Below are 13168 nucleotides of genomic sequence, written 5' to 3'. Positions count from 1 at the left end.
GGAGCGACTATAACTGGTGCGGTTACTAGCTTTTTTTTCAAGAGCTCGAAAGCTTGAAAGCATTCTTCATTAAAGAGGAGCGGGTTCTCTTTGACAAGTAAGTTACTGAGGGGTTTGGCAATCTTAGAGAAATCTTGTATGAACCTTCTATAGCAACCAACGTGCCCCAAAAAGCTTCTTACCCCTTTCACGTCTCGAGGTGGTAGGAGCTTTTCAATTACTTCTATCTTGGCTTGATGTACTTCAATACCTCTTACTAAAATTTTATGCCTGAGAACTATACCTTTGGTTACCATGAAGTGTGATTTTTGCCAATTAAGCAGAAGGTTCTTTTCAATGCATCTTTCTAGGAATCTTTCTAAGTTGTTGAGGCATGACATGAATGAATCTCCGAATATAGAGAAATCATCCATAAATACCTCTATGCATTTTTCTACCATGTGAGAAAAAATGGCATTCATACACCTTTTGAATGTGGTTTGTGCATTGCAAAGTCCAAAGGGCATTCTTCGATAGGCAAAGACTCCAAATGGGCAAGTGAAGGTTATTTTCTCTTGATCCTTCAAATTAACAAGAATTTGATTATACCCCACGTATCCATCCAAAAAGAAATAGAAGGCTTGACCGGCTAACCTCTCAAGCATTTGATCCATGAAGGGAAGATGAAAGCGGTCTTTCCTTGTTTCTTTGTTGAGAAGGCAGTAATCAATACACATTCTCTAACCGCTCACGATCCTTGTGGGAATCAACTCATTCTTGTCATTCTTTATCATTGTTATTCCACCCTTTTTGAGGACTACTTGCACGAGGCTTACCCATGAACTGTCAGAAACGACATATATTATTCCAGCTTCAAGAAGCTTCAATAGTTCTTTTCAAACTTCCTCTTTCATCACCTCTGTAAAATTTAATCTTCTCCTCTATTTGAGTTTACTTGAACGGCTTATACCTCGCTTGAGTGAGGCTACCTTGTAAAATTGTTTTGTTTCTCTGTAAAAACTCACAAAATCATATCAAAAACTTCTAAAATTGTAATTCCTATCTAAAATATATTAAAAACTAAAAACATAATGAATTTGATTCAAAACAAGGCCTAAAGTATACTAAAGTATCAAATAAACATCTTAAATTGCATATGAAAATATGGTAAATTTGACGTTTATCAGATATCAAGTAATGGGAGATTCTATCAAAAAGGCCAAGTTCTCAAAGAATCTGATCCTTGAGGTAGCGAGTCTTAAAGTTATAGAACTGCCTCTCTAGATTCCTATAGTGCTCCATGAAGGATGGAGGGACTGGTGTGAAGTATTTTGCTTCCCTCATATGATGAGGTTGTGATGGCTGGGGATGTGATGTGCGGAGATTCTTGTTGTGAGCATGTGAGCTGCGAGTGTCTAACATAGAAGGAAGCAAATAGCCAAATAGTATCTGTAAAATAGGGGAAAAGAAGTAGACAAGATAGAGAAATGTATGAGTTAGTTAGCATCAGAGGGATTACAGTTGTGATGCTATTCATCACAGTTTTGGTGCTAATCATAGGGTGTCAATGTCAAAGGGATCACGACCGTGATGCACTAGTGGTAGGTGAATAAAAAAAGATGGCATCACGACTGTGATGAGGCGATTACGGTCGCGATGCCTAAATTAAAGAAGAAGGGAAAAATTCACCATGCCCACGATGAACATGGTTGATGTGGAGCATGATGGTCGTGGTGAATAGTGGATTACGGTCGTGATGGAGTGGGACTGATCATGTCAAAGGAGAAAGGGGGTGGTGGTGATCACAATCATGATTCGGGGTGTAAGTGGCCCGGGTTGGATCGAGTTTTGTCAATTTTTTAACCCAATCCAATTAAACTTAATTGGGTTGGATTGGATTAGGTTTACCTTTTTTTTTGCCAACCCAATACAATCCAACTTTAATTGGATTGGATTGGTTATCGGGTTGAGCCATTAAAAAATTGTCACCTTAAGACTTGGAAAAAAAATTTAAAAAAATCACCAAGCTCAAAAAATAGTAAGATATTTTATTTGACAAAAAATGAGAAAAATACTATTCATATGATAAACAATAATCATTAATAGAATTCAATAATCATAAACATAACATTGTTTTACATCTCAAAATACTTAAGTTAATAATAATCATAAAATATAATATTGTGCTAGATTGGATTGGGTTGGATTAGGTTTTGGTCGGATCCAAAACTCCAAACCCGCCATCCAATCCAATTATAATCGGTTTCATTAAATTAAAACCAATCTAATCCAACAACTCAATCCAATCCATAAAAATCTAATTGGATTGGATTGGATTGGATTGGTCAAGTTCCTGGATTGGGTCTGATCCACTTACACTCCCAGTCATGATCACTATTCTGTATATAGCTCCCCCTATTTTCTTTTTAGACTGTGATGGCTAACAACAATCATTATTGGCTTTGCATTTATTGGACAGGCCGTGGTCAATTGACCACGACCATTATCGGGCCCTTTGGTGACTACCTTGGTTGTTGTAAATCCACCATGGTTGTGGTATGTAGCAAGACTAAATAAAATGCAAGGGAAAATGAAAGACAACTAAAAAAACAAAAGAAATGTAAGGTAAAGATAGAGTTAGATGTTGAGAGACCCATAGAATCCACAAGTTGCCTCCTTGGAAGAACTTGTTTAACGTCCCAAGCCTGATATGTGACATAAAGAGTCTTCACTCCTAAAAAGGCACAATATATTGCACTTGGAGAAATCCCTCCTCATAATGTTTGACCTTGTGACCATTCATTTGGAAGGTGTTTTCATTATTGCTCTTTAGTTTCAGCACTTCATAATGGAATACTTTCATTATTGTGAAAGGGCCATACCACCATGAGCGCAAATTTCTTGGGAAGAGGTGGAGGTGTGAGTTGTAAACTAGAACTTTTCCCCCTCATGAAACTCACGACTCTCGGTGTGTTGGTCATGCCATTTTTTTGTTTTCTCTTTATAGAGTTTGGCATTCTCATGAGCACTGAGCCTAAACTCATCCAGCTTATTCAACTGCTACAACCTATTGTTACCTGTAAGCTTAGAATCAAAGTTTAGAAATTTCAAAGCCCATATGGCTTTGTGTTCCAATTCAATAGGAAAATGACATTTCTTCCCATAAATTAGTCTAAATGGAGACATCCCAATGGGAGCCTTAAATGTTGTTCTATAAGCCTAGAGTGCATTGTCCAACTTTAATGACTAGTCTTTTTGAGATGCACTAATAATTTTCTCTAGGATCCTTTTCGGTTCCATATTAGACATCTCAACTTGGCCATTGGTTTGAGGGTGGTAGGGAGCAGTAACCTTATGGGTGACGCCATATTTAGCCAAAAGGCTATAAAAAAATTTATTGCAAAAGTGTATTCCCCCATCACTAATGATTGCTCAAGGTGTACCAAAGCATGTAAAAATATTCTTCTTCAAAAATTTTGTTACACTTCGAGCACCATTAGTGGGTAGTGCTACTGCCTCAACCCACTTAGACATGTAATCCACAACAACCAAAATATACTTGCACCTAAAATATTTGGGGAAAGGAACCATGAAGTCAATTCCTCACACATCAAATAGTTCTACTAAAAGCATATTATTTTGAGGCATCTTAAAGCGCCTAGACAAAGCACCAATGCGCTGACAGCTATCACAAGATCTGACATACTCATTTGCATCCCTATAAAGGGTGGGCCAAAAAAATCCATATTGGAGTACCTTGTGAGCTGTTCTAGTGGGGCCATGATGGCCCCCAGCCTTCATACAATGACAGTGTTGGAGAATAGAACTTACCTCCTCGTGGGGCACATAACATCTTACCACATCATACCCACAAACATTGCAAAGGTAGGGGTCATCCCAAAAATAGTGTTTAGCTTCTGCCATCAGCCTATTCTTCTCTTTAAATTTGAACTCAGGGGGAAAGACCTTGCATTCTAGGTAGTTGACAATGTCAGCATACCAAGGTGCTCCTAGTAGAGATGTTATAGCCAGAAAATGCTCATCAGGGAATGTCTCCTAAATAACTCCATCATCAACAAATTGTCTGATAAAAGAGTCAAGGTGAGACAATTTGTCTACCCCCATATTTTTTTACCCTTTCTTATCCTTTATCTCCAAGTCAAACTCTGACAGTAATATTATCCACCTAATGAGCCTTGGCTTGGCATCTTGTTTATTGAGCAAAAACTTAATGGCAGGGTAGTCAATGTAAATAATGACTTTAGACAAAACAAGGTAATGCCTAAATTTATTAAAAGCAAAAACAACTACTAACAATTATTTCTGAGTGGTGGTGTAATTTTGTTGGGCCTCATCTAGTGTTCTACTAGCATAGCAGATAGTGTGAAGCACCTTCTCTCTCCTTTGGGCTGAAATTGCCCCCACAACTGTATCACTAGCATCACACATTAGCTTAAACGGTAATGACCAATTGGGGGCAACAACCACAAGAGCACTAATCAAGTGCCCCTTCAAAAAATTGAATGCACTCAAGCACTCAGCAAAAAAAAATTAAAAGTTGCCTCTTTCGATAGGAGGTTGTTCGTTGGTTTAGTAATTTTTGAGAAGTCTCTCATGAATCTCCTATAAAATCTAGCATGGCCTAGAAAACTCCTTACCGCCTTAACACAATTAGGCAGAGGTAAGAAAGATACTTAAAACTTTTAAATTGTGCAAATTACATTTTTCAAATTTTATTTTACCTCTCATTTTTTTATTAATTTATAGAGATATAAAAAAAGTATATAATCAAAGACGGATCCAAAACATTTTATCAGTGGGAACAAAAAATAGTTATAATTTGGTTAAAATAAATAAATATATTTTTGGGGACTAATAGCAAATGATCTGCATATTATAGGGATAAAAACAAAAAATTAGATATATTAAAAGGACTAAAATGAAATAGTAGAATCAAGAACAATTTTATTAAGAACCAAAAATAAAATTCGATAATTTATCATAATTAGATTCAATTTGGTCAATTTATTTTTAGTTGTTCTAATGGGTTCCTTTATATTTTAATATAGATTCAATTTGATGTCATATAAAAATAATTTTGGTCTCATTTTTTTTTAGATAACAAAAGAAAAATGTAACCAAACTGAACCAATTTTAAAAAGATATTAAACAAGATATTTTCTTTAACCTTCAGTCAATTGATCGAATGAGAAAGAAAGATAAGATCAAGAGAAGATGTACACCAATTTTTATACTGGTTCACTCTCTATTTCTAGAGAAGCTAATCCAAATAGCTAATTCAATCCAAATTAGATTTTCACCATGCATATAAAATTCTTACAAGCAATCTCAGTTCCTACCCCAAAAAAAGAGACTAAGGTACCCAATCCTAAGTTCCTTTGTGAATAAGAGTCTAAGAGAAACTTACCCTTAGCACAAACTAGAAAAACCTAATCTAGCATGCCTTAAAAAATTTATGCATATACTAACAATGTACACCAAAAAACAGAGTCAACGAAAGACACAACCTGATTAATCATACGGAAGAACTTTGCATGAATGAATGAGTGTCTTCCCAAACTCAAGAGAAATTCAATACTCACTTTTCACAATGAAATCTTCATAAACAAAGTTTAGAAGTTGTGAGTCACAATGTATCTAAGCATTTTATCTTCTCTTTGTTTCACTTATCTCAGCTCGCAATATTTTTCCTACTATTTTCGCACTTAGATGTGAGAACACAAGGTGGTTATTTATAGAGAAAACAATTATAATCGCTTGTAATCAATTAAATATACAGTGTAATTGATTATTTTAAAGAAGTAATCAATTATATTACCATTTCAATAGATTAAAATGTTCTTCCTAAACCAGGAAAACTTTCAAGAATACTGTAATTGATTAGATTCTTGATGTAATCGATTAAAGTGTTCTTGATCACTTTTGAAACACTTTTAAGAGAGAAGTAATTAATTACGATCACCTGATAATCGATTAACAGTTAGCTTGTAATTGATTAAAATAGAGAGTTTTAAACACTGAAGAAATTAGAGACTTTCTTCATACTCCTACATGATGATGCATGATGCACATGTGAAAGGATAGAGACTAAGATGTAACACACAATACAACAATCAATACAAATGTCACTCAAGTAAAGTAGGCATGTAAAAGACAAAACTTTTTCAAGTTTCTTCAAGGCTAAGTCTTCATGTTGCTCCCCTTATCTCTAACAGAGAAAACTCCTAAGTTCTCTTTCTATTGGCATCATTTTCCATTCAAATTTAAATCTTGCCCTCATCAAATATTGTCAGCCAAAAAGATTAAAGATACTAAGACTATAGGAGAGTTTCCTCATGAGATTTCTTGTAAATTCATTTTGGCCATTGATCAATCGAATGTTCCCGATTGGTTTTTGAGTAGTGAGTATTGTCATCTTCTTTGAAAAACACTGTTGTTTTGTTTTGATATTTGATTGAATTCTAATCAAACTATTTTTTTTTATTTGTAAAAGCCATGAACGGTTATGATTATAAGAATTTGAGGAAGTTGGTTCCTGAGAACCAAGTGGATCCTGTGTTGAACATCAGTAAACAAAAGAAAAGGAAAAGGGTTAAGGATTCACCCAAAGTCAATCTTGGAGGAGTTTCAAAACATTTTGATGGTAGGGACTTTGTTGGTGATGATGTTGGTTTCAACATTGGCAAAGTTGTTCAACAAGATCGAGTTGCTGATTTGACCAAACAAGTTGCCCATACTAAGAAAGAAAAAGAAAAAAAAGCAAGGAAAATAGAAGGATTTGGTTAATAAAACTAACCTTATTAACCTTATTAAACAAGTCAATGTTGACAATGTTGGTAAAAAGGAATCAGATTTGGGTGCTGAGCATGTTGAAGTTATGAATGATGAAAAGATGACTTCTTTCCAAATCCTCCTCCTTCAACTCAAGACAAGCAAGCTAGTAGCCAAAGTATTCCGACTACCATGTAGCAGGAACATACCAATAAGGACATTCTTCGCTATCATAGTGGCAAATTGTGTCGACTAGATCATGTTTCAGTGGCTCCAAATATTGTTACATGACAACTTCTACCTTGGGAAACATTGATAGGTCTTCCAACTTGGGAAACTTTTGTTAATTGTTAGATGTGATGGTTTTTAATCAAAGATTAATTTTTCCTTTTTTTTTTCTTTTCTTTTTCCTCCTTTTTCCCAAGTTGCCCTTTTGTCCCCCACCTTCCTTGTAACCCATTGATTTGTAATTTTCCTTCCCCCTTCCGAATCTTAATCTTAATCCTATTTGCTCACTTCCATGGTCAAGTCCCAGTCTGCCAGAAAATTCAGATCCATGGCCGTTTGCTCGAGGATGCAAAGAGAAGAACCAAACAACTAGATCTAAGATCCAAAATTAGATTTGGGATAAAAAAAAAAAAAAGAAGAGAAATAACCAGATCTAGATCCCACAATGGTTGTTGGGCGGTGGTCATTGATGGCAAAGGGGTGAATTGAGAACGTTTAAGGTCGCACCCACATTAGCAATGAAACCCTGGCTCACTGCTTTGGGATTTCAAAATTGTTTTTGTGCCTCTCTAATTGCATTCTTTATGTTTTGATCGGTGATTGAATCTTGTTTGACTTGAATCTGTTAAAGTTTAATGCTTTGTTGGTTTTAGATTGAGTTTGGGGTGAATGGGTTTATGTTGTTGGTGAAGGAGAGATTAGCAACGTCAATGGATTTTTCAAGTGAGTCGATGGTGATTGTCTCTGTTGAAGGGTGGTTGCGGTGGAGGTATCATCACCGGAGTCGTCATAGTAGCCATAGAAGATGAAACAGGGAGGATGCTGACATTGGTGGCAATTGGTAGGCAGCGACAAAAACTTAGTATGATTTGGAATGAGAAAATAGGTCAGGGAAATGTTGGTAAATACAAAGAAAAAGAAAAAAATGAAAAATGAAAAAATAATTTGAACTCTTCATTTAAATATTAATAGATCTAACGGTTAAAGAAGTTTTTCAAATTTGGAGACCTCCCAATATTTCCTATAGTAGAAGTTGTCTTGATTTGGTGAACGTGTATATTAGCTTTGTCATATTCGAAATTTCACTTTAGCAAAATTGAACTGAAATCCTTATTATTATACTACTTCGTTGTCTCTCCGAACGAAACAGAAGGTGAAAAGAAAAAATAGCAAAGTTATTTCTTTGGATTACTGCCTTTAAAAAAAATTGTTCTTTCTAACCGGTGCCTTAGGTCAACTAAAAGAAGAAAAAAAATATTATATTAATTATGGGAGAATATAAAAAAGTTATAAGTAACATAAATTTTTATCTTCCAATAAAAATATTTATATTTTAAATTCTTTAATCAACGTGCTTAAATCTTAGGAATTAGGATACTGATTAATATATTTTTTTTAATTTTTAAATCTCAATAATGTGATTACATCTAGGAATGCATTTATCGAGTAAAAAGGAAACAACGTCGGGGCGGGGAAAACGTCGTGTTCAAGTACATATATTAAAGAAAAAGTTTGGAACAACTTGGATATATTATAGACAGTAATATTGATAAGTTTGTTTGTGCAAGATGACTCAACATGCAAAAAAAAATAGAACGGATATTCTTTCAATTTCCTAATCATCTAGAACGGTTAACCTATTAAAAAAAGTAGTTAAGCTAAACGACAAATAAAATAAGTGTCAATAATTAATGGTCAAATAATTTTTTTTATAAGATGGTCAAATAACTAGATCTATTAAATACGTTGAATTTTATAATTTGATTTTGGATTTTTATTCTGATTTTATTTTGGACTATGTGTTTGATAAAAAAAAATTATTAAAATGAAATTTTCTACGATATGTTTTATACTTTTAAAAGATTCATTTTTCACTAAAAATAATAAAAATAAGTTTTTTTTCATAATTTAATTTTTTTTACTAATTTAATACAACACGATTACTAATTATTTTTTTATTGTGTCTTCATTTTAACTCTATAAAAATAAGTATAGTTATGTTTTAGATATCTGGTAGGCTTATTTGTTAACCAAAATCTTTAAAGACTAATAATGTAGAAATATACTAACTTTACCAACTAGTTTGATGACAAAAAAATCATAGAAGACTAAGATGATGATGACAATATTTAAAAGACCAAGTTGAGAATTAGCATTAAAAAAATGACAAGTACTAATTAGGAACTTAGCATCAGACGTCAAGGAAATCTTTGTATATAAAGGAAAAAGGATGGGACATTTTTGGCATATAAAAGGAGATGGTGGGGTAATGTTGAAAGAAAGTGAAATTCATGAGGAGCACTTTACTTCAAGAGGAGCACATTACATGTTACATAATTTTAGTATCCAAATCAAAATTACACCTTGAATGCATATATGATTTTAGATGATGTCTAGGGTGCGGAAGTTAAACAACTTTCGCACCGTGCGAAAGTTTTGCATTTTGAATGTTAAATGCAAAGTAATCAACGTGAACCGTTCGATTAGCGAAAAGCAAATCTAACGGTCCTTATTTTTTCCTTGCTACCGGTAGTAAATGGATGCCTCGTTTTCTCCGTCCGGTTCCCCCCCACGCGCGATTGAAGAGCCAAAGCGTCCCTCGACTACTTTTCTGCTTTCCTCAAAAGGTTTTTTCAAAAGCAAAGGAAACAATCAGCCCCCTTTTGGAGAACAACGGGTGGGTTTGTCTTCTTCGTGCGCTAATTCCATCGTCGAAGATCCGATTTTTGAAGCAAAGCAGTTGGGTGCTCATCATTTGGTATTAGAGCTCAGTTCTAGGGTTGGGATTGAAGCAGATGTTGTTTTTAGTGAGTAGTATTGAGTAGAGCAGTAGAGCATTGTCTTTGTGGTGGTAAAACCATCGAAGCCGAGCGTTCAGCACTATTGGAACAGAGGACTAAAGAAGGGCGAGGTCCGTCAAGCTTCCGGGGCAGATCTGCAGTTAACGTTGTAGCTATCGTCGTAGGTGAATAACGTTGTACCTTCCGGGCCGGTTTTTGTTATTACGGTATTTGTTCTGTTCAGTTGTCCCTTATATTGAAGTGGTTGTTATTATGGTATTTTCATTCATGTTTGTTTTGCAAATTGTGTTGCCTGAATGTTGTGATGTGTTGTGTGTTGTTGTTAAGTGTTGCAGTTTTGAACATGCATTGTTTTTTTGTATGACCAGTAGCATTGCAGTAGATGTGGTAGTTTGCAGTAGGTGTTGTATGTATTTGATATATTTTAAAATGTGTTGGGGTGTAGGATTTGGACGCTATAATGTCAGAGTTGGAAACTACTGATAATTTTCGTAGCTTTGTTAATGGTGATGGTGCCAATGATGATGGAGATTATGAAAATGATGACGACTACCAAGATGATGTCGGAGTACAAGATGAGGAGGAGGTGGATTCAGAGTTACAGAATGAGGATGATGGAGATTATGATGAATTTTGGATTCCAGGTTTGTCGAAAGAGGAATGTATAAGTATTGATAGCATGGTAGATATTAGACAATTTGACATGAAAGAAATTAGCGATGAAGTTGTCCGCAGGTTGGATTTTGGTGATTTGGAGTTAGCGTATCAATTTTATTGTTGGTATGCTAAAATGAGTGGTTTTTCCGTAAGGAAGAGTCACATTGTTAGAAACTCATTTATGGAAACACTGCAACAAACATTTGTTTATTCATGTGCTGGTTATAGGAAAGTTACAACCTCCGATACAAGGATACGAAAAGAAAAAAAAGAAAGCAGGTGTGGTTGTGAAGCAATGTTTCGTGTTCATGTGCATTTTTCGACGGATCGATGGTATGTGACATGTTGGAATTTTGGGCACAACCATGTATTATTGGACCTAAAATTGTCGTGCTTGTTGGCAGGACATAGGAAGATGTTGGCATCTGATATTATGCAAGTTGAAAATTATAGGAAAGTTGGCATTAGACCTCCGCACATGTACGCAGCATTTGCCAATCAATGTGGTGGATATGAGAAGGTCGGGTTTATCAGGAAAGATATTTACAATGAAGAAGGGCGCATGAGGAGGCAACATAGTTCAGATGCAAGGGGTGCATTGAAGTATTTATATGATTTACGCAAGAAAGAGCCAATGATGTATGTTTCATGCACTGCGGATGAAGAGTCAAGACTACAACGGTTGTTTTGGTCTGATACTGAGAGCCAATTGCTTTATCAGGTATTTGGTGACGTTCTGGCATTTGATGCCACTTACAAGAAAAATAAGTATTTGTGCCCTTTTGTTGTTTTCTCTGGTGTGAACCACCATAATCAGACAATAGTTTTTGTTGCTGCTATTGTGACTGATGAGACGGAAGAAACATATGTTTGGTTGTTAGAACAGTTGTTGGTAGCAATGAAAGGAAAAGCTCCCTGTTCAATAATAACTGATGGAGATCTGGCTATGAGGAATGTTATAACAAGATTCATGCTAGGTGTTTCTCACAGATTGTGTGCGTGGCACTTATTGCGTAATGCATTGAGCCATGTCCGAGACAAACATGTTTTGAAATGGTTGAAGAAACTAATGCTTGGTGATTTTGAAGTGGTTGAATTCGAAGAAAAATGGAAAGAGATGGTTGCTACGTTTGAATTGGAAGACAATAGTTGGATTGCTGAACTTTATGAAAAACGGATGAAATGGTCTACTGCCCATTTGAGGGGTCATTTTTTTGCGGGCATACGAACAACATCTCGTTGTGAAGCTTTCCATGCACATGTTGCAAAATATGTTCATTCACGCACTAATTTAACCGATTTTGTAGAATAATTTCAAAGGTTCCTGACATATTTTCGATATAGAGCGGTTGTGGCAGATTATTCGTCAACAAACGGGAAAGAAGTTTTGCAAACAAATCTCCGATCTCTTGAGCGGTCTGGTGATGAATTGTTTACAAAGGAGATGTTTCAACTTTTTCAGTCTTATCTATGTAGGACTATTTAGCTAAGAGTCGTTGATTGCAAAGACATGGCCACGTTTTCAGTTTTCACAGTTGTCAAGTATTGTAGTGGAAGTGTTTGGCGTGTGTCGTATTGCCCATCAACGATTGAGTTTACATGTACTTGTATGAGAATGCAATCCATTGGTCTTCCATGTGATCACATATTGGTCGTGTTGGTTTCTTTAAATTTTATGGAGTTGCCAAGTAGTTTGGTTTTGAATAGGTGGTCCAAACTTGCCACCGAACAGATTAAAGACAAATATCCGTATTTCGCAATGTATTGGGATTCACAATTGATGGGCAGGTATGCCACTTTGGTTGAAGTTTCTAGAGAAGTTTGTGCAGTCGCATACTGTGATGAAGAGGAGTATGACAAAATGTTGCATTTCCTATCCAATGAGGCTACAAGGATGAAGTCGAAGCAAAACAGCGAACATTGTGTTGATGATAATCAGACGCACCAACAAGATGATGATTTTGTAGGTATTTTAGACCCTGTTGTGGTTCGAAGTAAAGGATGCGGACAGGTCGGAATGGATGAAAGTGGCAGACAAAGGAGAATCCAAAAGTGTCGGCAATGTGGTGGAATTGGCCACAACAAGCGTTCTTGCACCAACCATCCTCGAAATGTAAATGGTTGTATGTCATCCACCGAACAAACTAGCAGTATGTTGCAAGCTACACATGAGAATTACTCTGAAGTGGTAATGAACCTGTTGTTTGCCACAATTTGCTTTTGAATTTTTATGTTATGCAGGTAATGATTACAATTTGTATTTTGTTAATGTTGGACAAAATGCAGGAGCCGTAGACATAGTCATTTGTTGCTGGTAGTAGCCGTGTTGGTCCGTAAATATATTTTTGTTATGTTGCAGAATTTGATCGGTAATGAGTTCATGTTTGCATTACTTCATAATTGTATATTGTATGTAGTATTGTCAATTTGTGAAAAAATTGGCCTAACATTGTTGTTGTCATACATGTTTGTGGATTTTGTTTTGCAAGATTATTGACAAAGATTGTAACATCTGCAACCATTAAATGTTGATACCGCAGGATGCTGTTATGTAATCCATTTTTTAGTGAAAGACGACGTTATACTTGGTTGCTGGTGTTTATTATTATTTGTTAAATTAGCGTATAGCAAATAATGTTTACGTTATACTTGGTTGCTGGTACACGATATATATTTGGTGAATGAAGTGTGGATTATAATTTCATTTCTTA

The 13168-nt window shown here is 35.4% G+C and overlaps 2 protein-coding genes across 2 annotated transcripts; both read left to right on the top strand.

Annotated features, from left to right (window-relative positions):
• The first annotated feature begins 9535 nt into the window (after positions 1 to 9535).
• LOC114416097 (protein FAR1-RELATED SEQUENCE 5-like) lies at positions 9536 to 11769 on the top strand. The gene is made up of 4 exons (XM_028380975.1): positions 9536 to 9757; positions 10246 to 10444; positions 10686 to 10790; positions 10862 to 11769. Exons 1-4 carry the CDS (start codon positions 9536 to 9538, stop codon positions 11767 to 11769), a joined length of 1434 nt encoding a protein of 477 aa, XP_028236776.1.
• A 198-nt stretch (positions 11770 to 11967) lies between these two features.
• LOC114416096 lies at positions 11968 to 12775 on the top strand. Its single transcript, XM_028380973.1, has 2 exons — positions 11968 to 12607; positions 12699 to 12775. Exons 1-2 carry the CDS (start codon positions 11968 to 11970, stop codon positions 12773 to 12775), a joined length of 717 nt encoding a protein of 238 aa, XP_028236774.1.
• Positions 12776 to 13168: the final 393 nt, after the last annotated feature.

The sequence above is a fragment of the Glycine soja genome, chromosome 6 (assembly GCF_004193775.1).
Source record: "Glycine soja cultivar W05 chromosome 6, ASM419377v2, whole genome shotgun sequence".
Classification (NCBI taxonomy): domain Eukaryota; kingdom Viridiplantae; phylum Streptophyta; class Magnoliopsida; order Fabales; family Fabaceae; genus Glycine; species Glycine soja.
This window is presented reverse-complemented; position numbering and strand designations above follow the sequence as displayed.

Bases quoted from the DNA above. Each gene is read 5' to 3' on its own strand.
- LOC114416097 (XM_028380975.1), top strand. From the start codon at position 9,536: ATGGATGCCTCGTTTTCTCCGTCCGGTTCCCCCCCACGCGCGATTGAA. The intron at 10,445-10,685 runs GTTTGTCGAAAG...TGCTGGTTATAG, and splicing joins TGATGAATTTTGGATTCCAG to GAAAGTTACAACCTCCGATA. The intron at 10,791-10,861 runs GTATGTGACATG...GCTTGTTGGCAG, and splicing joins CATTTTTCGACGGATCGATG to GACATAGGAAGATGTTGGCA.
- LOC114416096 (XM_028380973.1), top strand. From the start codon at position 11,968: ATGGCCACGTTTTCAGTTTTCACAGTTGTCAAGTATTGTAGTGGAAGT. The intron at 12,608-12,698 runs GTATGTTGCAAG...TATGTTATGCAG, and splicing joins ATCCACCGAACAAACTAGCA to GTAATGATTACAATTTGTAT.